This window comes from Oncorhynchus masou, chromosome 9 (assembly GCF_036934945.1).
Source record: "Oncorhynchus masou masou isolate Uvic2021 chromosome 9, UVic_Omas_1.1, whole genome shotgun sequence".
NCBI classification, from domain to species: Eukaryota; Metazoa; Chordata; class Actinopteri; order Salmoniformes; family Salmonidae; genus Oncorhynchus; species Oncorhynchus masou.
This window is the reverse complement of record NC_088220.1, coordinates 61,709,755-61,736,802: the sequence shown is the minus strand read 5'-3', so window position 1 is coordinate 61,736,802 and position 27,048 is coordinate 61,709,755. Positions and strand designations below refer to the sequence as shown.

General features: G+C 43.4%; 1 protein-coding gene across 1 annotated transcript; it reads right to left on the bottom strand.

Annotated features, from left to right (window-relative positions):
• Window positions 1-27,048, bottom strand: LOC135546397 (TLC domain-containing protein 2-like). The gene is made up of 5 exons (XM_064974780.1): window positions 26,723-27,048; window positions 26,312-26,394; window positions 20,963-21,045; window positions 5,301-5,469; window positions 1-4,291 (listed from the first exon to the last, which is right to left on the bottom strand). The coding sequence occupies exons 1-5, from the start codon at window positions 26,899-26,901 to the stop codon at window positions 4,050-4,052; spliced, it is 756 nt and encodes a 251-aa protein (XP_064830852.1). The 5' UTR covers window positions 26,902-27,048; the 3' UTR covers window positions 1-4,049.

Sequence of the window (27,048 nt, the reverse complement as noted above, 5' to 3'; positions counted from 1 at the left end):
GATTGTCGTATCCTTTATTACCAAAGTTACAAAAGACTACAACAATATACAGATATTTACCAACCATCTAGGCCACAATGGTACTTTACAATTATAATGGCAAATAGCAATAACAGTATGTCATTCCTGGTATCATATCATTACAAAACAGCACACAATATAAAGCTCATAAGTTAATGCAAGTACTTCAGATATCACCATCACAACTGAAGGTTAAGCTGCTAGAAAATAAACAAATATAGCACATACATATACGTGGCGAACAAGTCAAGTTCATTCAAGAGTCTTTTCGCGAAAAAAGGCAACTTTTGAATGGAAATAAATGACTGTTTTTATAGACAAATATTCAGCCCTTCATTGACTCTCTGTTGTTAGGGAGGTCTATTCAAGCAGCTGAAGCAAGCTTGTTAATTATTCTTTGTTAATTAGCTTCATTTCAAACATCATTGGTGTCTTTTCATTGTCGATAGCGGTACAGTATAGCAGTGTGTTGCCATTGGTAGGGGCATCTAATTTTGCTATTCTCATCATACTATTCCATCAAGAATTGGTCAAGTATAATTACTGCTTGGATGTAACCAAAACTTGCACCCACATCAGCCCTTGCAGGGTAAGACTGCTCACCCCTGCAATAGTGGATGTATTTAGTCAGAGAGCAAAATCAGCAAAAAGCAAAAAGTAATAAAGTCTCTTTCCAAAAGACCCTCATGGATGTTCTAGACTCAGGGAAACAGGCAGCACACCTCACTGGTTACAGAAACACCACAATGCCCAACAGCTTATACACCACATACTGTAGCTAGCAATCCATATATCTTCAACATAACCAACAATTCTTCTGAAGGTATAAACAATATTATTCAAAGGGATAACTGTGTTCATTAACCATATTTATACTTTTATTCACCCTTGACAATTAATCCACATTTTTTTAGAGTACAAATAAATTAAAAATATAAAAACATTTAATTAAATAAAAACTGGAACAAAACTTAGAAATACATCTTGTTATAAAATCTTCAGCGCAACAATACCGAAGTGCCGGAGTGGTGCCACACTTTCCCATCCCTAACAAACACAGCTGATTAAACCCATTTCATTCTAAACTGAAGATCATGATTAGGGGATTCTAATAATTTTTTTGTATATATATATTCTGCCTTTTTCTCCCATATTTCTTGTCCCATCACTGCAACTCCTGTATGGACTCGGGAGAGGCGTGCATCCTCCGAAACAGAACCCAACCAAGCCGCACTGCTTCTTGACACAATGCCCGCTTAACCCGGAAGCCAGTCACACAAATGTGTCAGAGGAAACACAGTACACCTGGCGACTGTGTCAGCATGCACGCGCCCGGCACAGAAGTCACTAGAGCGCAATGGGACAAGGAGATCCCTGCCAGCCAAACCCTCCCCTAACCCGGACGACACTGGGTCTATTGTGCACCGCCCCATGGGTCTCCAGGTCGCAGCCAGAGCCTGGACTCAAACCAGGATCTCTAGTGGCACAGCTAGCACTGCAATGCCTTAGACCACTGCGCCACTCGGGAGGCCCATGATTAGGTGATTACTGGAGTCTGGTGTGTTAGCTGGGGGGAAAGTGTGACATCAATCAGGACTGGAGCTCTAGGTTGAAGTTGCCCTTTTAGGCACAAATCCAGGATTAGTTCACCTGTCCCATATCCTTCCTTAGAGACTGTAAGGAACCCAACCCCTGTCCTAGATTATGAATCTATGGAGAATGATGCCTCCTTCAGGCCAAATCTGTAATGACACTTCAATGACCACCACCCCATGTGAGTCATCAGACGCCAGCCTAATGGCCCGTGGGGTTGGATGTCATTAGTGATGTCATTAGCTGGTGGGCGTGGGAAGAGCTTTCTCTCTTGGTTGTCAAGGTGAATGTGTGGACCTAGAATTGACAGGTACACTCTAGACTTAAAGAGCAATCTCCAAATGGACTAACATAGCAGCTGTTGCCTCTGTGTGTGTGTGTGTGTGTGTGTGTGTGTGTGTGTGTGTGTGTGTGTGTGTGTGTGTGTGTGTGTGTGTGTGTGTGTGTGTGTGTGTGTGTGTGTGTGTGTGTGTGTGTGTGTGTGTGAGAGAGAGAGAGAGAGAGAGAGAAACCCAATCTGAAGTCAGCCTTGTTGTTTGGTTAGCAACCAAACAGTTTTGATGAATACCAACATGCCACTTCTATTCTTAATTTGGATGATTTATTATTCTTCTGGTTGAAACATTAAAGACTTCAACAACCGAACAACTAGTGAAGTTCATCAACCTTCAAATAAAAAGGCCAATTTCCTTTTTACCGGTTTGCAATTGGCAACAAGACAGCTGAACCCTTACAACATAGATAGCAAAGCTCATGTTGGGAACAGATGCAGCTGCTACAGACTTTTGAGGTAGCAAGTGTTTAGTTTATATAAGAATTTGCCAATAAACGTCTTCAATTCTTAGTGCTAGTGTTAATCAGCATGTTTACAACATGTTCAAGACGACACAGGTTTGGATTCAATAATTCCCTGTAGTATGTATATTTTTATATATATTTTCTTTCTTTGTCAGTGCTATGGGATTTGCACCTCAACTTGTAAGACATTTCATATGTATAATTTCAAATGTCTTGACTTTTTCCACATTTTGTTAGGTTACAGCCTTATTCTAAAATTGATGAAAGTATTTTTTCCCCTCATTAATCTACACACAATAACTCATAATGATAAAGCAAAAATAGTTTTTTAGAAATGTATTAAAAATTTAAAAAACAGAAAGACACTTTGCTATGAGACTCGAAATTGAGCTCAGGTGCATCCTGTTTCCATTGATCATCCTTGAGATGTTTCTACAACTTTGATGAATTAAATTGATTGGACATGATTTGTAAAGGCACACACCTGTCTATATAAAGGCCCACAGTTGACCTTGCATGTCATAGCAAAAACCATGCCATGAGGTCCAAGGAATTGTTCGTAGAGCTCCGAGACAGGATTGTGTTGAGGTACAGATCTGGGGGAGAGTACCAGAAATGTCTTCAGCATTGTATGTCCCCAAGAACACAGTGGCCTCCATTATTCTTAAATGGAAGAAGTTTGGAACTACCAAGACTCTTGGTGGCACATGACAGCATTTTTGGAGTTTGCCAAAAGGCACTTAAAGGACTCTCAGACCATGAAAAACAAGATTCTCTGGTCTGATGAAACAAAGATTCAACACTTTGGCCTGAACGCCAAGCATCACGTCTGGAGGAATCATGGCATCATCCCTACGGTGAAGCATGGTGGTGGCAGCATCATGCTGTGGGGATGTTTTCAGCGGCAGGTACTGGGAGACTAGTCAGGATCGAGGGAAAGATGAATGGAGCAAAGTACAGAGAGATCCTTGATGAAAACCTGACAAAGATGAAAACAGGACAATAACCCTAAGCAAACAGGCAAGAGTGGCTTCGGGACAAGTCACTGAATGTCCTTGAGTGGCCCAGCTAAAGCCCAGACTAGAACCCAATCGAACATCTCTGGAGTTACCTGAAAATAGCTGTGCAGCAATGCTCCACATCCAACCTGACAGAGCTTGAAAGGATCTGCAGAGAAGAATGGGAGAAACTCCCCAAATATAGGTGGGCCAAGCTTGCAGCGTCATACCCAAGAAGACTCAAGGTTCAAGAAGACTCAAGGTTGTTATCGCTGCCAAAGGTGCCTCAACAAAGTGCTGAGTAAAGGGTCTGAATACTTACGTGAATGTGATATTTCCGGGGTTTTTTTCAAATTAATTTGCAAAAATGACTAAACCTGTTTTGGCTTTGTCATATGGGGTATTGTGTGTAAATTGATAAGGGAAAAATGTAATCCATTTTAGAATATGATTGTAACGTATCAAAATGTGGCGAAAGTTAAGGGGTCTGTATACTTCCCGAATGCACTGTAAAACACCAAATGTAATGAATAGTAGAATTGTATATTTTATACATACGTGTATTTTTGGCTATCATTCAATGGACTTGTGTGAATTGTAAATGCCTGTACCCCAAAACAGGAGAGAGATCACCCCACACTACGTCTCCTTCTTTCCCTCTCCTTGCCCTCTACTCTCTTTAACCTCTGTGGGCATGGGTGCACTACTCTTGAGGAAGTCAGACCTCAGCAGGCGGTAGAAGAGGACTATATTCATGGCGGTCATGACGGCAAGCCCTACACTCCCAGCTGTGTAGCTGAACAGGGGGATGTTGTCCCGGTTCAGGACCAGCCAGCGGGTCATCCAGGCCAGGGTGTTGATCCGGAACACCACGTAGGTACCTGGAATGATATGCAGGTTGTTACTTTCAGCACAACGTCTTAGCGCCAAGAACATAGATTTATTAAATTATATGTATTTCTATACTGAACAGAAATATAAAACGCAACATTCAACAATTTCAAAGAGTTTACTGAGTTACAGTTCACCTGAGGAAATCAGTCAATTTAAATAAATAAATTAGGGCCTAATCTATGGATTCCCCATGACTTTTGGTCACAGATATATTTAAAAAAAAAATGGGCCTCACAATCTCGTCATGATGACAGTTATTTCTGTGCATTGAAATTGCTATCGATAAAATGCAATTGCGTTCGTTGTCCGTAGCTTATGCCTGCCCATACCATAACCCTACCGGCACCATGGGCACTCTGTTCACATCAGCAAACCACCTGCCCACATGATGCCATACACGTGCTCTGTGGTTGTGAGGCCGGTTGGACGTACTGCCAAATTCTCTAAAACAACGTTGGAGGCGGCTTATGGTAGAGAAACAAACAACAGCTCTGGTGAACATTCCTGTAGTCAGCATGCCAATTGCATGCTCCCTCAAAACTTGAGACATCTGTGGCATTGTGTTGTGTGACAAAACTGCACATATTAGATTGGCCTTTTAATGTCCTCAGCACAAAGGGTACCTGTGTAATGATCATTATGTTTAATCAGCTTCTTTATGCCACATTAGTCAGGTAGATTATCTTGGCAAAGGAGAAATGCTAACTAATAGGGATGTAAACAAATTTGTACTCAAAATTTCATAAAATATGGGACCAACACTTTACATGTTGCGTTTATATTTTTGTTCAGTGTATCTGTAATTCTGTATGTAATTCTATGGTGCTAACATTTGTATAATCTACTCACAACAGTGCTTTACAACAGTTGAAACGTCATGTAAACAAACCCCTTCATGGCAACTCATGATGTGAAGTTATAGATAATGACTAGCAAAAGCTAGCTGTTCATTAAAAATATGCTTTCATCATTGAAACCTTATGAACATGACAGTACCTAGGTTGACCATGCTGTTGATGCGGTAGAGGTCGCCCGCTGCTAGGCTGGCCATGCGTAAGATCTGGCGCAGGTGGAGGAACACAGAGTTGATCTCAACCAGGAGGGCCACCACAGCAAAGCCAACGTAGCGACCGGTCAGGACGGCGATGCCAAAACAGCTGATCACCTTGGAGGAAGAAGAGTGAGAGAGAGAATGAGAGAAAGTTAGTCACTTAGTGGCAGTGATGTATGCAGGTTCCTAAGTCGAGAGTTTGACTCAAGTCCTAAGTTCCAGCTTTCGAGTCCAAGTCAACTCACGAGTCCTATAACATAACAAAAAAACAACGAACTCTTCCACCCAGAAGTCACATGGTTAACCAACATCTCATGAGGTAGTTAGTGGTGGGATGACTGGGATCTCATGACTTAGGTCATGTCTACCACATTAACAACGGTGCAAAACGCATCACATCCTGTGACCATCTCTGTCTGACTCACAACACTACAGCCTTTGTTTTTATGATAAATATTGTATTATTTCCAGGAAAATGTCATAGTTAGATTCTCATAACAAGCCCTTGTTTGTTTTTCCTTTATTTGATACATGCCTCTGAACGTCAAACACTATATAATTACATTGAGGAAGGTCATCATGCTTATCAAACATCTGCAAGGTCATGGTTATGAATTTAAAGTCAGTGAGGTTACAGCATATCAGATAGTCAAATATTTATATTACTAATGTGAGCAAATGAGTCATAATGGGCAGAACAAGCAAGGAGATGGGCAGAGCCAAGCACGAGCTAGCGAGATCTTATTCGCCCATTCTAGCATACATCTGCATATTTCCGTTAGGGAACGCCTACTCTGTGAAGTGTGCGTGTGCAATAACTCAATTCGCCTTTGCACTCCTTCTAAACAACTACATTTTTTACAACTTTGGCAAAGATTAAAGTCTATAAAATGTAGTCCACTCTGTTCTTAACAGATGATAGTTTTAGGAACAGAAAACTGTATTGAGATCAAATGTTTCATCGATGAGAACATTTGCAGAAGGTCGGCCAAAATCCATCTTGTTCCATCTTCTCCCACTGCCGGCCACTGGGCTTCCTCTCCCTACCATATTTGGTAGTGAGTAGAAACGCCAAGCAGATGCTTCACATATACATCCTGTGAAATATCTGTCTCATTGTTCTATCTGTGAGTCTTTGGTAACAGGGCGTGATGTTGTAGTAGCGTAACAGAACCAATAGGTGGCACCCAGTGCCAGGCTACAATAGAGACACTATGAATGTATGCGTACTGCTCTGTGATACAACAACTTCAGGGAAATCTTTTGAAAAATATTGTTTTAGATTGCAGCTGCCTTTACAAGGTCTGTATTGTATTGTGTGTCAGAGTTTGATCAGTAAATCTCACATCCAACTTAGTTACTGTAGCAGACTGGAGGGCAGATTTGTTTTCTTAAAATATCCCATTCCGAAAGAACAACACCCTAGTAGTACAATGACCTCACCCTGTCCACACTGTTACTAACCCTAACCTTCTCCACACTGTCACTACTCTCCATTCAAAGCACTGGATTACTCTGTCTCCCAAATGGCACCCTATTCCCAATATAGTGCACTACATGCTTGTGCACAAAAGTAGCAAACTACATAGGGAATAGGGTGCCAATTGAAACGCAGCCTTAGCCCCCCAGAACTAACTGTAGACCATGTTACATAGCAGTTACTGGCACACCAATGTAGCAATGTAAAGCACAACGATTCAAACATCCTCAATGGCTTGGTTGTGAGACTGAGCTTAACAATTAGGCAGGACCCAATGGGAGGCTTTAAGTGTGTGAGTGTGTGTGTGTGGCCCCAGGGGTGAGGCTGAAGTCAACGGAGGAGGTGCCGTCCCTAAACTGACAAATGGTCATGTGATATACAGCACCACACACACACTGGGGTCTAGTCTAAAGGTCAGCACATGTAACAGTATAACTTTAGTCCGTCCCCTCGCCCATACCCGGGTTCGGACCAGGGACCCTCTGCACACATCAACAAGTGACGTCACCGATTGAAATGCTATTAGCACGCACCACCGCTAACTAGCTAGCCATTTCACATCCGTTACACACACACACAACGGCTAGTGGCAACCCTCTCCACAGGAATAAAAAGACAGAATGAGACGCTTACATGTAGCAACTCAAGTCCAAGCATGTCTGAACAATAACACCTATTGAGCCAGACTAGCATTAGGCCAGCACTGACATGAGATACAGTACGATGTCCTATCTTCCCCTTGTTTTCTAATGTAGAGGCCTTAATCACATGCTGCTCTTAGTCAATAAGGTGCGTGTGACACTCTCCCCAGAGAGAAGCCCCAGGTAAACACCCCAGTCTCTTATATATACACACCCACACTAAACCTCAAGCTGTCTTATCATTCCTCCTGGTCACACACAAACAGACATGTTCTCAGGGACACTCAAAACAGGAACCGTGGTGGTCAAATAATAGCCTTATACAATGCCCTGATAAGAGACCTCATGGCCAGGATTCTGTTTACATACTGTAGTTATCTATCACCTAGCAGCTCTCTCTGTTACGTCTTGTATGGTCTCTCAACGTTGATCCTTGGCACTCACTGTGTAGACTGGTTCTCACTTCAGCTGAACATCAAGACAGACACTTGCTGTAGGTATTAAGAACAACTGCGTGGTTAATTAGAACACACATTTTTTAATCACCTATTTCATAAATACTTTTAGATATTCAGACACTATTTTGGTTACCTATCTGTGATACTGAAATAGTAGAATTTGACCATGGATTACTGGTTGAAATAAACAGCTAGCATACGGCAGGTAGCCTAGTGGTTAGAGCATTGGGCAAGTAATTGAAAGGTTGCTAGATCTGATAAGGTAAAAATCTGTTGTTTTGCCCTGAAAAGGGCAGTTAACCCACTGTTCCTAGGCCGTCATTGTTAATAAGTGTTTGTTCTTAACCGACTTGCCTAGTTAAAAATAATGATTCCGGGGACAATAGACTTATCAGACTCATTGGAGATCCTAGTATGTGTGTTTATGCCTGCTTGTATGTCCATGGCTTCATTTATGATATTTGAGGAGTGTTGTTAGTGAGCGGGATCTTCAGTAAAGTCACTGATTGTAGTTTCCTCCCTGGTCTTGGGAATGTAAGGGGTAATCAGAGCCATGTATATAATAACTGACTGTAATCATTGATATAAGTGGGTGAGAAGGCACTCACTCAATAACCCCTTACACAATCTCCACACTATATTACCTTACATAAGCTACACACTATCACCTTACACAATCTCCACACTATATTACCTTACATAAGCTACACACTAAATCACCTTACACAAGATACACACTATATCACCTTACACAAGCTACACACTATCACCTTACACAAGATACACACTATATCACCTTACACAAGCTACACACTATATCACCTTACACAAGCTACACACACCCTACTACTATAAAACATGTGATATGAACTGTACATCTCTTATACAGCAGCCAGCCATTTAATACAGCAGTTGGTGGTTACAAAACCTTTAACCCATGACCCAGCGAATCAGTCAGGGCATCATCTGGAGATGGTAGTCCCAAAGCACCGAATATGTCCCAACTGACCCATCTGAACTCATCCTGAGAGAGACAGGGGGTCATCACGAGGCCCGAGCTCAGGCATGTGGCTCTTTGTGGGGTAGGATTAGGACCAGAGACCAGAGCCTGGGTCCTGGCCGGGTCTTGTCAGTCAACCAAATTAAATCAAATCAAACCATGAGAGGGGATGAATCCCCAAACCGTGCCTGACCGTGATCCCCCTTCCCTGGATCAACACAGTTAAGACAGCCCCCTGGACCATTAGAATGATTCAGCATTAGCAGGCTATCCCCTGCTAAGCCAAGGTAAGGCTGGACGTCTAGCTGCTGGTAGCTTAATAACAGTGCCACAGACAGACACATAGTGGATACACACAGGGCCAGGGTGATGAGACTGCTGGCAGGGGACCCAGTCTGTGGGCACGGTGAGGTTAACCTTGTCCCTACAGTATGTGCTGCTGTGTCGTGTTCAGTAGGGTACAACATAACAATACGTTTTGAAACGGAAAGCAAAAATCAGCAGTAGAAACCTCGTTTCAAAAGAGTTATCTCGTTTTGTGTATATTGAACAGGTTTGGATAAAGGAGAAAGGGTGAAAACAGTATGTGTGAGTGTGTGTGTATATTTCCTCAACCACAGTAAAGAATGGCAGATAAAGGACAGATAGAGCCAAGATGGCCGATATTGTTCAGGAAGAGCCAAGGTGACACACAGCAGTGGCAGACCTACGAAGGCGGAGGATAAAAACAAAGGTGGCATAGATACTCAATTTGTAGGAATAACATAGAATGGACTTTGGTGTAGAAAAGCCTTTAGATGCAACTTCCTCCGACTAAGATTTGAGGGTCATGGCAAAGATGGCAGACAAAGATAAAGCAGCAGAGAAACCAAAATGTCAGACAGGTGTGAATGGAACAACAGAGTCAGTTCATCCTCTCTCTGAGCGGTAGAGACACACCTGGAACCAAACCTGTTCCCCTGGTTACAGATCAATTGAAACCTCTCGACAAAAAAAGGCTTCCGGAGTGAATGTTGGCAGCCTGAGCAGCCTGTTCTGCAGGATAATCAGAATAATGAAATGACACACACACACACACACCACTACCACCACTACCATCACCACTACCATCTAGAAGGTGGAGACAGTACAGGTGCATTAAAGCATGGACCGAGAGACTGATAAACAGCTTCCATCTCTAGGCCATCAGACTGTTAAACAGTCATCACTAGCTAGCCTCTGCCCAGTACCCTTCCCTACTGTACCTTTGACACGGCCACTAGCCGGCTACCACCAGGTATTCTACACTGCACCGTAGAGACTGCTGCCCTTTAAAAAAACATTTTAAAAAATGTCCCGCGGCTGAATCCAGTTGCCTAACCCAGGTCTATACATACCATTTACATACATAGATTTGTTTATATCCGGACTTTGATATTGCTCATTCTGATATGTCTTCATTTCTTGTATTTATTTATTTTTACTTTTGGATTATGTGTGTATTGTTGTTGTATTGCAAGATATTACTGCTTTGTTGGAGCTATAGACATAAGCATTCCGCTGCACCTGCGATAACATCTGCAAAACTGTGTACGCGACCAATACATTTGGTTTTTATTTGACGAGCACCCCCTCACACCAAATCTTAATGTGTCTCATCACAGCGTCAAAGGTGAAGGTAAACAGCCTTTGTGATGGCCACTCCTCAGGGCAGTGCAGTATGGGTCATGTAAACATGGGGACAGGGACCAGGCAGCCAGGTAGTGTCACTGCATCCCACAAATTCCTCACAGGGCCTAAATATAACAGGAAGGCATAAACAATACTCAGACCCTAACTCCCTGTACAATATACTATCACGCATATGCACACAAACTTCACACACACTCAATAAGCATGCCAAACCCAAAATGGGGTGTTACGTGTTTGATGCTTTTGTGATTTTATCACAAGCCTAATGATTAAAGAGAGTGGGTTGAGTGGGATGACATCAGAGGGTGGGTTGTCTAATATAGTAGCCTCTGACTATGAAGAACATAGCAACAGCAGGAGTTCTGTGTCATCTCGACTAGTCATGATACTAAGAATCAAAATGGTAACAGGTATTCCTAACAAAATGTTTTTTTTTATGAGGAAAAACCCACACAAGGCTATTACTGTAAAGTTGGGTTGCACAACCAGTCTGGTAAGCTCACACACACAACCCCGTAACCACTGCATTGAACCCCCCCCCCCCCCACACACACACACACACACACGCCACGCTCCATAGCGACCATCACACTCAAACATTTACACTGATAGCAACGTGTCAATACTGGACTCGAGTAAGGGAAGTGAAAATGGGCTTGGCAAGTCTATGGTGAGGAACTAATGGGAAAGCCTTTGGAAGATGTTCTGTCTTGTATAAAGCAGGGCCAGGGTGTGGTTCAGGAGAGGAAGTTTTATTTACAGTACGGGAGTGTAGCGAGGGGTCAAAGTCTACACGTAAAAGATACGTGTATGAGCCATCATGTTCACACATATACACATACTGACATGCCCTGACCATAGAGAGCCCTCGGGGTTCTCTATGGTGTAATAGGTCAGGGCGTGACTAGGGGGGTTTCTAGGTATTATATTTCTATGTTGGTGTGTGTATGGTTCCCAATTGGAGGCAGCTGATAATCGTTACCTCTAATTGGGGCTCATACTTAGTGTGTCCTTTTTCCCACCTGCTATGGAGGATATTGTTTTGTGTGAGTGCCTATGTGCGCTACGTATTTCACGATTGTTATATCTTTGTTGTTTTTGAAGTTTCACTATCATTAAAATGTGGAACTCCACTCACGCTGCGCCTTGGTCCAATTATTCATACGCCGGTCGTGACACATACACACAAGCTTATATAAACACATACACACACATCCACATTACATAAAATAACATCCGCAGTAGTAGATACTAGGATGACGCTTCTAGGGCTGACCAGGGTCAATGTCACAAGACTAAAGTTAAACAGACGACCATAGATTTAGGAAAACCCCAAACATTATGTGTATGGTGTGTATCCATGGTTAGTAATGATAAAAGAAAAACAAAGTTTGTCAACTAATATGTTTAGAGGTTGCTGTGACATTATTCATAATCAAGTCACTAGTCCTCACTAGTGGTTGCCAGGCAATAGGTGTGGAAGTGTGAATTGGTTTTGGTGTGTTTTTGCAGTGACTCACCTCACTGTTTCTCACCTAACTGTTTCTTCAAGATGTTGATTAGTACAGAAGCAACTTTAAAAACAATCTACCTACACTATTCAGTGACCCCTTGGCTGTAAATGTACACTACTAGCAGTGAAACAATACACTTATCCTATGGATACTTGTGCATTACGTTTTGAGCAAATGAAAATGTTTCCATAACTACCCAGCATACAGTTTATGCTGTGTTATCCGAACAAGTGTAAGTGAGCTAAATATAAGAATTCCCTTAAACATGTTGGAATCTGGGATATCTTTTGAGTACATCCTCTCCTCCCAAGACTACACACATTCCATAGTTGCTGGGAAACCACAGACGTGCATGCTTTGGAATTCCCAGGTATCCTTCTAGCTGGCAGCTGAGTCCGGGAGGGATCTCTCTCGGTGGGGGACACACACAAAACAAATAGAGACCATTCCTCCTCAAGTCAGTAAAGACCAACTCCCTCATTCTCCTCCCCCTGAGCCTGACTCTACGGTTTCTAAACGCATCAGATTCCTCGAAGAACCGCATTCCTGGTTGCCATGTCAATGTCTCACAACAGTCGCTCTGTTTAAGCACATCTGGATTTCCTGCCCAACCTTTGGAACTGAAGGTGTTGTCATGACAATGAGGGGACCGTGGGGACAATGTGGGGTTTTTCTGGCAATGTGGACACTTCATAACAATGTAGGGACATCATGACTTCGCAGGGACTTTTTCTCCAGGGGACGTTGTTGACATTCTTATTGTCAGGCCCTAGGCACAAGAAATATGTTTCTGTCCAATACCAGCGTACGACAAAATGTTTACAGTTCACTGTTGAGTTATTCGAATTCCAAGAAAATGTATTTACTTGCATTTTTGAGAACTTTACTCATCTGTCCTGCATGTTTTATGGTTGACTGGTTTATAGTTAAGTGAGTGGTTCAATCTATGTATGGATGTTGGATGAGAGGGGCCTTAGATAGGATAGTATCATTGGGTGAGTGGTTTACTGTATAGAACAACACTGAGGAATGGAAAGCTAAATGATGAAAGGGGCGGAGGCTGTGAGTGGGTGGATTTGTGGGGGATGGGGTGATGTTTTGACTGTGTGGGTGTAGGGGATATAGGGGCGGACAGCTGGGCTGAGTGTGTGTGAGAGGGGGTTCATGTGGAGACCAGATGTCTCCTGTCTGGAAACACACCAGGTGCCCTTTGGAGTGTTTCCCTGCTCCGCAAAACACACCACGACTCTCCTGCCAAGAATCTATAGACACGTTCTCTCCCTCACCCTGCGTTTCTACCCTTCACACTCAATCTCACACTCAATCACATTATCCTTCTCCATTGTACTACACAGTAGGTGGGTGGATGCTTGGTAGGATGGCAGCCCAACTCAAAACTGGTGTTCTCACTTTGGCTATTGTAAGTTCGAATAACATTCATGCAGGGACAGGGCTAAAACACCATATGAGGTTATAGCTCATAGCTCTATGTTTAGGCGACATGTTGAAAGAGAGGAGAATTGCGCAAGAATAAACAGCAAGCGGTATTCCTTCTGGCTCCTCAACCCACAGAATAGAACCCTGGCCAAAATGGGAGTGTCTGTGTGGAGCACATGAAGTTTTTTGGAATATTTATTTTGCAAATACATTCAGCAGCCTGCTATACAAATGAAATTGCTCCTGCTGGCATTGCTTCTTCAAGTCCAGGGACATTAAAGTTGTTTGTGAAAAGCAAACCACAATTTAACAAACAAAACAAACCACATTACGGAAATGTATGTTAAGGAATTTACTTCCGTAGCAAATTCGATATTAAAACTCAACATGCTGTTTTGCTTTTAGAGTACACATAAGAGAGAGCAGGGGGTTGAGAATGTTCAAAAATGTTGGAATGACGAAGCAGAACGCATGGCATGCACCACAGCTTTGGCGGCTGCTGTACTGCGGCCATATTAGACTGCGAGTCAGTGGAATCTGACAGAACGAGGGGACATGGAGAAAGACTGGTCTGCAGGAGTAGGACTATCAGGGTCTGTAGATGTCACGTCCTGACCTTAGTTCCTTTTTTATGTCTCTGTTTTAGTTTGGTCAGGGCGTGAGTTGGGGTGGGCATTCTATGTGTTGTTCTATGTTTTTGTATTTCTGTGTTTGGCCTGGTATGGTTCCCAATCAGAGGCAGCTGTTTATCGTTGTCTCTGATTGAGAACCATACTTAGGCAGCCTGTTTTCCCACTATGATTTGTGGGTAGTTGTTTTCTGTTTTGTGTGTATTGCACCTTGCAGAACTGTTCGTTTGTCGTGTTGTTGTTTTTTGTTCAAGTATTCGTATTTATTTAAAGTATTATGAATACTTACCATGCTGCACCTTGGTCCTCTTCTCCTTCTCCCGACGACAATCGTTACAGTAGAGAAGACGCTTGGGGGAGAGAAAATGAGAGGACAGGAGAGGAAAGGAAGAGAAGAGAAGCTGGCAGGCATGACATTCCATAAGCGTCACACCACAGTGACACAACCACAGCCACCGGTGACATCCAAATACGGCCATGCGGAAGTTCTTGTAGAACCCGGAGTCTCCAAGTTAGGCCTAAGTCATGGATCCAATCGTATGACATTCTCACAGGGAGCAAGTCCTCCCTGGACTCCAGCTTCTCCAATACTGCCTGCTTATATCAATCATCACTGTAGTCTACTGAACAGAGTTCCATTCATATCTTTAGGCTGGTGTTTAATGACCCTTCAAGTGGAGAATAGACTAAGCATGGAGATGGGGTGAGAGAACCTGAGGGAGGATCAAGGAGGGTAGACTGGGTTCCCAATATGGCAGCAGTCGTAGACAGGGCACATACAGAATGTAAGGGAATGGATAACATAGTAAATCTCAAAGATGGAACACAGCAGTAAATGTCAGTTAGAGGGTAGTGCATGACACTCGCTTCCCTTCCAGCCCTAAGCACTACTAATAAGCAAACTCAATTATGCGTAATGAGACAGGGATGAGGCAAATGGCAAACACACTGTGGAAACCTTCAAAAACATCTGACAGTGAGAGAACATTTGAACTGAGAGCGAAGCTATAGAGTTCAATTATAAAAGCAACTTGAGTCAAATGACATCTTCCCTGCTGATCTACATATCTTAAATGAACTGTATTAGATGCAATGCCATTTTCAAAATGCTTTTTTCATTAACTTCTGCAGCAGTTCTCTAGCATCTACTCACCCTCGTTCATAGCAACCTTAATATTTCCAAATATCATGGCCAACTGGGGCAGCACACAAGGAGGAGAGGGGAGTGTTTTATGGTAAATGATTCCTCCAAAAATGTTACTGAAACTACAGGAGAAAAACCCCTAGAAACAAAAAGCGTCCCTGACAGCTTCTATGGTTCTGAAAATGCAAATTTAGTGTTTGTCAGAATGTCTGTCCATTTCGTTCTGTTTCCAGACACTTATAAAGCCCTTATATCTTCTGTTATGAATCTTCATTATGCTTTTTCATACATATTTTACAGTATCTTCTCAGTCAGATCTGAGTGGGGCAGTGCTGTGTTGTTACAGGTGCCCTATTTCTGCCACAGACAGTTTCTCAAAGGAAAGGAAGGGTCAGTGGCTATACTGTGTTGCTCTGTGTAAAACTGCCAGTGGTGTACCCATATGTCATTGTAAGAGAACTCCCGTCTTTCTTACCCAGCAAACTCCACTTAAGTGGAAAAAATCCCCAAGTTTCCATGGAACGTTTGACAGCTTATCCACCCCCAGTTATTAAGACTGGGTCATGTTCACTAGACATGAAATGGTAGAAAACAGGCTGAAACTGGGAGGTAGCCTTCTATCTGAACTTGTCCAATAAGAAACCTTAGTTTATGTTTTCCATTGCACATCGTTTTGACCCATTTTGCTACGATTTGCCCTGATGAATACGAACCCTGGTCGACGACTACTGGAACTACTACTACAACTTTTCCTTGTTAACTCTTTAGGGACGTTCCTTAGCTTGAGTCTTTAGTGTTGTTAAGTCTGCATTTCAGAGAAACCCCTCTACTGGATTACAAACTGACTGACTGACTGTAACCAACATTACTTTCAGAGGATGGGGATGGGGTATGCCAAACTAAGGTTTTTTTTGCCGCAAACCATAGAAATAGTCAACAAGACAATAGCAAAGACCAACAAAATGCTCCATTGAGATCTCAGATTCAGAAAGAGAGTTTCTCCCCCTTTACTTCTCCCAAAAATCACAAAACAATGTTCTTATTTATCATTACTGCCAGTCCCAGACCCCAGCAGTAAACACCAGATGGAAGGAGGAAAAGAGAGAGTGAGAGCAAAGTGAGAAGGAGAGAGAGAATATAGAAAGACTGATAAGGAGATAAAGAAAAGGAGAGGATGGGAGCGGGGAAATTAAAGGGTTCACAACACAGAGAAAAAGGAGGATGCGAGAGAAGGAGAGGAAAAGTGGAAGTCATAGTTCCTCCCAGGCCACAGCCATGGATGGTCTGTCAACACTCATCCAGACTTCCTCCTTCTCCTGTCCTGAATGGAGCTTCCAGCAAATAAAAGGAGCAAAGAGAAACAACAACAAAACCTCAGAATGGGGGACTGACTGGCTGGCTGGCTGGCTAGCTGGCTGGCTGGCTGGCTGCTGGCCCTGGGATAGGAAAGGATGAGAACCATAGGGAGACATCAAGGGAGCTGGGAGTCCAGGGAGGGACTGAGCCAAAATACACTGGTTCACTAACCTTCCAGGGCCAGAAGCAGGTGGAGCTGCCTGACAAGCTGAGCTGAATCCAGTCAGTCAGTCAGCCAGTCAGTCAGTTTAGATATGGAGCTGCCTGGCAGGGTTAGTCCAGTCAGCCAGTCAGTTTAGATATGGAGCTGCCTGGCAGGGTAAGTCCAGTCAGTCAGTCAGTTTAGATATGGAGCTGCCTGGCAGGGTGAGTCCAGTCAGTCAGTCGGTTTAGATATGGAGCTGCCTGGCAGGGTGAATCCAGTCAGTCAGTCAGTCAGTTAAGATTTGGAGCTGCCTGGCAGGGTGAGTCCAGTCAGTCAAGATATGGAGCTGCCTGGAAGGGTGAGTCCAGTCAGCCAGTCAGTTTAGATATGGAGCTGCCTGGCAGGGTGAGTCCAGTCAGACAGTCAGTTTAGATATGGAGCTGCCTGGCAGGGTGAGTCCAGTCAGTCAGTCAGTTTAGATATGGAGCTGCCTGGCAGGGTGAGTCCAGTCAGACAGTCAGTTTAGATATGGAGCTGCCTGGCAGGGTGAGTCCAGTCAGTCAGTCAGTTTAGATATGGAGCTGCCTGGCAGGGTGAGTCCAGTCAGTCAGTCAGTTTAGATATGGAGCTGCCTGGCAGGGTGAGTCCAGTCAGTCAGTCAGTCAGTTTAGATATGGAGCTGCCTGGCAGGGTGAGTCCAGTCAGTCAGTCAGTTTAGATATGGAGCTGCCTGGCAGGGTAAGTCCAGTCAGTCAGTCGGTTTAGATATGGAGCTGCCTGGCAGGGTGAGTCCAGTCAGTCAGTCAGTTAAGATATGGAGCTGCCTGGCAGGGTGAGTCCAGTCAGTCAAGGTTTGGAGCTGCCTGGAAGGGTGAGTCCAGTCAGTCAGTCAGTTTAGATATGGAGCTGCCTGGCAGGGTGAGTCCAGTCAGACAGTCAGTTTAGATATGGAGCTGCCTGGCAGGGTGAGTCCAGTCAGTCAGTCAGTTTAGATATGGAGCTGCCTGGCAGGGTGAGTCCAGTCAGACAGTCAGTTTAGATATGGAGCTGCCTGGCAGGGTGAGTCCAGTCAGTCAGTCAGTTTAGATATGGAGCTGCCTGGCAGGGTAAGTCCAGTCAGTCAGTCAGTTTAGATATGGAGCTGCCTGGCAGGGTGAGTCCAGTCAGTCAGTCAGTTTAGATATGGAGCTGCCTGGCAGGGTGAGTCCAGTCAGTCAGTTTAGATATGGAGCTGCCTGGCAGGGTGAGTCCAGTCAGACAGTCAGTTTAGATATGGAGCTGCCTGGCAGGGTGAGTCCAGTCAGTCAGTCAGTTTAGATATGGAGCTGCCTGGCAGGGTAAGTCCAGTCAGTCAGTCAGTTTAGATTTGGAGCTGCCTGGCAGGGTGAGTCCAGTCAGTCAGTCAGTTTAGATATGGAGCTGCCTGGCAGGGTGAGTCCAGTCAGTCAGTTTAGATATGGAGTTGCCTGGCAGTGTGAGTCCAGCCGGTCAGTCAGTTTAGATATGGAGCTGCCTGGCAGGGTGAGCCCAGTCAGTCAGTCAGTTTAGATATGGAGTTGCCTGGCAGTGTGAGTCCAGCCGGTCAGTCAGTTTAGATATGGAGCTGCCTGGCAGTGTGAGTCCAGTCAGTCAGCCAGTCAGTCAGTTTAGATATGGAGCTGTCTGGCAGTGTGAGTCCAGTCAGTCAACCAGTCAGTCAGTTTAGATATGGAGCTGCCTGGCAGTGTGAGTCCAGTCAGTCAGTCAGTCAGTCAGTTTAGATATGGAGCTGCCTGGCAGGGTGAGTCCAGTCAGACAGTCAGTTTAGATATGGAGCTGCCTGGCAGGGTGAGTCCAGTCAGTCAGTCAGTTTAGATATGGAGCTGCCTGGCAGGGTAAGTCCAGTCAGTCAGTCAGTTTAGATATGGAGCTGCCTGGCAGGGTGAGTCCAGTCAGTCAGTTTAGATATGGAGCTGCCTGGCAGGGTGAGTCCAGTCAGACAGTCAGTTTAGATATGGAGCTGCCTGGCAGGGTGAGTCCAGTCAGTCAGTCAGTTTAGATATGGAGCTGCCTGGCAGGGTAAGTCCAGTCAGTCAGTTTAGATATGGAGCTGCCTGGCAGGGTGAGTCCAGTCAGTCAGTCAGTTTAGATATGGAGCTGCCTGGCAGGGTGAGTCCAGTCAGTCAGTTTAGATATGGAGTTGCCTGGCAGTGTGAGTCCAGCCGGTCAGTCAGTTTAGATATGGAGCTGCCTGGCAGGGTGAGCCCAGTCAGTCAGTCAGTTTAGATATGGAGTTGCCTGGCAGTGTGAGTCCAGCCGGTCAGTCAGTTTAGATATGGAGCTGCCTGGCAGTGTGAGTCCAGTCAGTCAGCCAGTCAGTCAGTTTAGATATGGAGCTGTCTGGCAGTGTGAGTCCAGTCAGTCAACCAGTCAGTCAGTTTAGATATGGAGCTGCCTGGCAGTGTGAGTCCAGTCAGTCAGCCAGTCAGTCAGTTTAGATATGGAGCTGTCTGGCAGTGTGAGTCCAGTCAGTCAACCAGTCAGTCAGTTTAGATATGGAGCTGCCTGGCAGTGTGAGTCCAGCCAGTCAGCCAGTCAGTCAGTTTAGATATGGAGCTGTCTGGCAGTGTGAGTCCAGTCAGTCAACCAGTCAGTCAGTTTAGATATGGAGCTGCCTGGCAGTGTGAGTCCAGCCAGTCAGTCAGTTTAGATATGGAGCTGCCTGGCAGTGTGAGTCCAGTCAGTCAGTCAGTTTAGATATGCAGGACTTGCCCTGGACAGTGTTGATACATTGACGAGGAACAGTCAGCTGTGAGTCATACATACCCATGAGAGGCTGAGTGTGAATACTGTACTACTCACCAGCATGTGTGCGAGAGATACTGAGACACACACTTATAGAGGCTCACACATATAAACAGGCAAGTGCCCATATACATTGGCTCAATTTCAGACGGGTATACACAAACATTAAGTATATAAGTAAGAAATCTATGAGACAGGCAGACAGAAACCGACACAAAAAAATCCTTGAAAGGCAGGTGCAAACCTACACAAATCATCTTCTATCCACTGATCTAAAAATGTACATCAACATCTCAAACAGGTCCTTAAAAAAAGTCTTCAAAAGCTCAGCATTGCCATGGAAATGGCATTTTACACCTCAATGGTTAAGGTTAGGATGGGGGGAGGTAAAAACTGATCCTAGATCTGTTGCCAACAGGCAACTTTATTCCCTGAGGTAAAGCCTGGAGCAGCATTCTACAAAGATGAGACATCCATTCTCAAGGGAATGAGAACAAGACCATCAGGTCTTTCTCAAGAACACTGGTAAACAATGAACACTTTTCTCAAAGGACAATGATGAATAATGAGCGTTTCTTTTCACCAGGTGCTCTCATTTGAGGCCTATTATGTCGTACTGGAGCTGTGATGGGAAAGAGAACGATAATGAGGGGTAGTTCCTAGCTACTGTGACCGATGGGGTTAGAACTCTGATTTTCTGAGGGACAGAATAGCACATTAGCCTGCTAAGCTAAAGTCTAGGCATTGACTTAGGGATCCAATGCAACTCATCAGGTCTCTGGCAAATTTACTCGTCATGCAAGTGTGGTTGCCCAAAGACCTCTGTTACACTGGAGTGGCTGGGGGTTGACATCCTCAAGGGGATGTCTGACAGGTCTGGAGCCTGATGAGGAATGCTAGCTGGACAAGGTTAACAGTCAGGTTCTGATACGTCTTAATTTCTTGTTCTTCTTTTTATTTGTGATTATGTGATTATTGTTATTGTATTGCTATATATTGCTGCGTTGTTGGAGCTAGAGGGATAAGCATGTTGCTGCACCTGTGATGCCATCTGCAAAACTGTGCAAGCAACCAATAAAATGTGATTTGGTCGGTGCTGTATGCTAACAGGGGCCAATGACTGTGGTAGTTTTATGTGTAAAATGTGTGTGCACTGTTTCAGTATTCTCTGGTGGATGTGTTAGCTAGATAATAAGGTTGAGACAGGAGATTCTAGGCTAGGTTTCACCTAACCGCTGATTCATGATCAAGGTTATGGTGAGTGAGGTAAGGTAACATGATCCTAGATCTGTGGTTGTACACAACGTGTACCTCAAACCTCCTAGATGCTACCAGGAGGACCACTTACCACTGTGTGATGGAATAGGAGCTCCCATGACAGGATCATCTTCTGGTTGAGCACCATATCAAGGAAGTCATAGATGAAGTAACCTGTTGAACAAAATATAGAAAAGGCATATTCTAGCTTAGAACCAAAACAGAGGAATGGAGATCGATTGAACAAAGGCTTTTTCAGTAGAGGACCATTTGGTTTATCAAGTATATTTAGTGGGGACCCCTCTTGCCAGTCGCTTCTATGACGAAACCAAGGATGGTAACCAAGATGTCAGTTAGAGAACACTATTTAATCAGTCCTCTGCTATGGGTGTAACCATGGAGACAGACTTTCAGAATGGTGTAAAAAGAATGAAGAGTTAAAGATAGTCTGGCGTGTGTGTGTGCGTGCGCGCACGTGTGTGTGTGTGTAGGGGAGGAGGTCCTCCTCTAGGGCAGACTAGAATTAACCCCAGTCTGCGTTTCTACTACATATTCCATTTGACATCTATTTGACAACACCAAAAAGCTGTTATATAGTGACGAGATGTGCACCTTGAGAGCATCCTCAGTTGCTACAGTGTATGACAAACACACGCTGAAGAAACAACTGATGTTTACTTAACCAAATCGTCCAAATTGAATCCCCAAAATAATTCTCACTGTGCATTGGGAATCGATTTTGACTGAATAGGAGCCATAATATTAGATTTAAAAAAGTGTCATCCATTCATATTTTATCATTCTTAGAGGTGTATAAAGAAAAGCCATTTTACAACCAGTGAAGACAGGCAACCTAGGTCAAGTGTTCACATTATCGAACCATGGTAGCATGTGACCAACACTCTGTCAGTTGGCCTTCCAACAGGTTCTCTTATCATTATGACACTGACAGTGTTTCATAAGGATTCATTGATTCTGTCTCTCTCTGCCCCTCTCTCCCTCTCCCTCTCACTCTCTCTCCCCCTGCCCCTGTCCTTCTGCCCCAGTCTCTCACCTGTCTAACACCACACGTGGCTTAAAAAGTTTTTTTTGAGTACTGTTTAAATACGACAGCAGCATAGCTCTATATGTTGTCACAATGGGGACTGGAGCCAAACTCTTCCGTTCTGTGGGTTTTGGGCAATGACCGTCCAACGACATGGCGATCAAACACAACTTGTCTTTATACTGGCTGACAGCCAAACCCTGGAATGTTTGGTTCTTGAGATGGTAACTAATAATACAGAAGTCTACTGAAATAGTTATTATCAGAAAATATTGTGACCGATCACGGATTCTCAAAACAAAAATATTTTTGAATGAAAAGAACGACACACCCAATAGGAGAGGGGCACTTCATGAGTGTCATGTTTGGTGTCTAACACTGCGTTTACCTTTGGTCAGCCTGGGAGGATACCTAATGTAACTGTTCTGCATTCCAAAATGTCAACACCGTTGTCTTGGCCTGACAACATCAACTTGGCCCACAAACAGAGTCCCAGGCTAGTGTTTGTTTGGTCAATCAGAGCAAAAGAAAAAGTTATTATGTCAATATGTCCTCCGAACATATAGTGGGTTTTCACTATGTGGCCAATCTGCCATGTTGAAATTGCCTATAGTGAAAATACTTTCTCTTTCCGGCTTTGCATTGTGGCCTGATAGAGACGACCATACTATAGGCTCAGTGTCATGGTCACGCCACATTGTTGTAGGCAGGGCCCAGAGGACGTACCTTCCTCACCCTGACTCCCTTCTCTGTTACATATGGCATTTGACCCGGGTAGGCTGCTGTGGCATAAATCAACAGCCTACTTCTCAGGCGCTACAGCCCATTCTAGGGTCACGTGATCTATGGGGGTAGGTCCGGAGCGGTGCTTGGGACGAAGCAACATAATGCCCCTCCATTGATTCTAGAACTCTGGCAAAACTAACAACACTGGCAGGCAGCATTCGGGGGTGGGTGGGATTCTCTGGGAGAATGCTAACAAGCCTTGGAATTCTAAGGGAGCCCTTGTTGGAACCCTTGTTAGCAAGGCACATATCCAATAAATTAGCAGTTTTTAGCATGGCATGCAGTCATTTAAATGGGCTCATGCCATTGGGGGAAACAATACACTAGCCAATTAGAGTCAAAGTCAAAATAGAGGAAGTTATATTTAAAGGAGCTGTACTGCTGGGGTTTACTCTAAGCTTGGCGTAAAGATTTTGTCCATCGAGCCGAGACTCCTAAAAATGTGAAAGCTATGGTCTGGTGTTTGACTTGTGCTGCAGGCTTAATTCTCATTCTACAGAGCAATTTTAGCTGTCAGACACATGAAGCGTGTTGGGGAGATTGGGGGAGAGATCAGAGGAAGGGTATAGGCTGCCTGACACACACACACACACACACACACACACACACACACACACACACACACACACACACACACACACACACACACACACACACACACACACACACACACACACACACAGTATTGTTCGAAATCACCTGAGAGATAGACATTGTCAGGTGGCATGTCAGGGGAGCCTAGTGGTTAGAGCATTGGACTAGTAACTGGAAGGTTGCAAGTTCAAATCCCCGAGCTGACAAGGTAAAAATCTGTTGTTCTGTCCCTGAACAGGCATTTAACCCACTGTTCCTAGGCTGTCATTGAAAATAAGATTTTGTTCTTAACTGACTTGCCTAGTAAAATAAAAATACTTTTTAAAAATGTCAGTCCAGTGTGTCCATCCACACAATTTCATAGTTGCCTTATAATGGTCCTCACAGATCATTGTGACAGTTAACCATACAAATAATAGAAAATGGCCATATGAATGCATCAGTAACCACGAGCGACAGTTAAGAAACAATTTAGTCACAATTAAGGGAGTCCAGCTTTTCAGTGAATTGGTGTGGCATAACATGTCCATCTATAGAGGATATACATGTCTTGGAAGGTGGTGTGTGTTCCACATCGCAGTGCATCTGTTGTTGATGGTCTAATCTGTTGATCCAGCCAGCTTCACTAAGCCTAGTGTGGCATCGTGCTGATATCGGATCAGGTCCCCCCTCTCTATATAATATTATTCATTATAATCTAGATTAAGGCAAAACTGATACGAGACCAGCACCCCTACTTTGAGACTTTATGAATGCAGGGCCTGGTGTTGCAGGTTAGAATATAGGCAAAAACATTTCTGTTTTTTTCCCCTCATTGTGTCACATTACAAACATGAGTTTGTAGAGTCTGGGTCCCACACTGCTTCAAAACAAATGAAATGGTATTAGTCACATGCACCGAATACAACAGGTGAAGGTAGACCTTACAGTGAACTGCTTACATACAAGCCCCTAACCAACAACGCAGTTTCAAAAATATACGAATAACAATAAGAAATAAAAGTAACAAGTAATCAAAGAGCAGCAGTAAAATAACAATAGCGAGAGTATATACAGGGAGTACCGGTACAGAGTCAATGTGCGGGGACACTGGTTAGTCAAGGTAATTGAGGTAATATGTACTACTCGGTAAAGTTATTAAAGTGACTATGCATAGATAATAACAGATAGTAGCAGTGGTGTAAAAGAGGGGGTGGGGTTGCAAATAGTCTGGGTAGCCAGCATACCACCGGCATACCTCTCTCTCTCTTTCTCTGGGGCTAGAGCTAAGTTTCTCTTTATTTTTATTTATTTTTAAAATATTAATATCACAGTAGACGCCTAAGCCTATAGGCCTATGCATCCCTTACGATGATGCATTTAGTGCTCAAATCTCTGACAGCTGAACCGTGAGGGTGACAATGGTTGCTTTAGGAAAGTAATAACCCACAAGGAAACACAAGGAATAGTGTTTTTGTAAGTTGTTATAGGCTGTTTTTAATGTCATGTAAATGTGGCTTATTTGGCTAATGTCCCTCATTTAGGGCTCCTGAGCCTCAGTGAGGCGTCACTGCAGTAGCTGGTTTGAATTCAGACTGCGTCACATTTGGCCCAGCGTCGTCTGGGTTTGGCCCGGGGTAGGCCATCATTGTAATTAAGAATGTATTCTTAACTGACTTGCCTATATGTATATGTATATGTATATGTATGTATGTACATATGTATGTATGTGTATATATATATATATATATATGTATATGTATATGTATGTATGTACATATGTATGTATGTGTATATATATATATATATATATATATATATATATATATATATATATATATATATATATATTTTGTGTTGGCTGCGTGGGTGGGCATCCTAATAGGTTATGAACCCAGTGCATATGGATGACCGGTAAATTTGTCCAGCGACGAATCTTCATAACGGAAACCCTGATATATAATATAGGCTACAGTAGGGTACAAAATAAACTGTCCAGTAACTGACTCAATTATGAAGATGTAGCATAGGCTACTCACCGGTGATGGCTGATGTGCTTGTGCCAATATCTCAAGATAAACTACTTTGAAAAGCGGTGCTGTTCGCTCAGAATCGCTCAAAAGTTGAGAAATAAAGTTAACTTCTACAGACAGATTGGCATTCTCTTTTCACCCGCAGGCATTTGCTTTCCAAACGGTAGGGCCACGTTTTTCTCGTGAATGTATTTTTAAATTTGTGAAATGCTTACTGGCAGCCGTAACCAACCACAGAAATATAATTAATAGATGGCAGTTCCCACTCAAGTCAAGACTGACAGAAATTGCTAGTGTAGCCATGAGTTTAACAGTCCTTCTATGGGTTATATCGATGTGTATTTATTATGGTTCCCCATTAGCTGCTATAAAAATAAATAGAGTCGCACACTCTATAAATAAACTCCCCATAAGCTGCTGCCAGCTACTCTTCCTGGGGCCCAGAAACATTAAGGCACATCACACAATTAACAAACACTTTTCTTAATAAAGGTACATCAAATAACATCATTAACCCACTACATATTTACAACAAAATGTATACTACCACCATATAACAATATAAAAATATACGTGTGTGTATAGTGTGTGTGCTAGCGTGTGTGAGTGCCTGCGTGTGTTTGTCTCAATCAGTCCGCGTTGGCCACAACGGAACAAGCTGTTATATATTTGGAGGGTGTATTGGTCAAATTGCAGCCTTCCCAACTGTACGTGCCTGTGATAAAACTTAATCGACTGCTATTTTTTAGAAGCTATTAACCCTCTGTAGCTAAATTAAGCTCTCTGGTGTAGTATTTTGAATAATTTGATTCGTGTCTGTTTAAACAGGAGTAATATCATTTTGGGGGAAATTATTTGTTATAACCTAATTTTGGCAAAATTATTTTAAATTATGAGGGGAAGCTGCAGCACCTCCAGCACACCTACTTCCTGTGGCTATGTGTGGAAAGCTCACACACCCCTTCCCTTGCCCATCTACCTTTGCCCATCCACACACACTCACCGATTGATACAGAAACCAACGCATGCGAGAACAAAGAATGGGTTCCTATCAAATCTTCGGCCATCTGTGGGTGTACGAAAAAGCTGTAGGGGAAGAATAGACAAATTCATTTGCGATAATAAACAGAAAGCAATTAAAATGTATATTTTATTCAAAACAATGAAATATTATTTTTTTTATTGGGAGAGAAATTGACATAATTAGAATAGTGAAAATATGTGTTGGCTAGATAAAAGTAGAATCTGAAGCATTTTATATGATCATAGATATATTGATTTAACATTTCACAATTCAGTCCAGAACAAAACATTGTCCACATTATTCCGTTACCTTATCCGACACAAATAAAGTGCTAATTGAAAACAATGTATCTTTACATTTTAAGCATCATGGCAGTGGAAAACGACTCACCACAGTACAGCCCATATCCCAGTTATCAGACTGTGTGTCAAAGATGTGCATACATTTCTCCATTTCCAGGCGTTTCTGCACGCAGACCCAGGTATAGGGAGTTTACTGACACCACAATTGACAAGTTTAAAAAATCCAATAGAGCCACCCGCCGTCAAAAGCACTGAATTCAACTCCATGGCCACGACCAACTCCTGTCTGTGTCTTTCTCCACTCTGTCTGTGTCTTTCTCCACTCTGAAAATTCGCGCGCTGAAGTTGTTAAAGATCTGACGTGCTCGCTCTCTCTGCTCGGGACTGATAATTACTCTGTCAACGCGGGTGCAG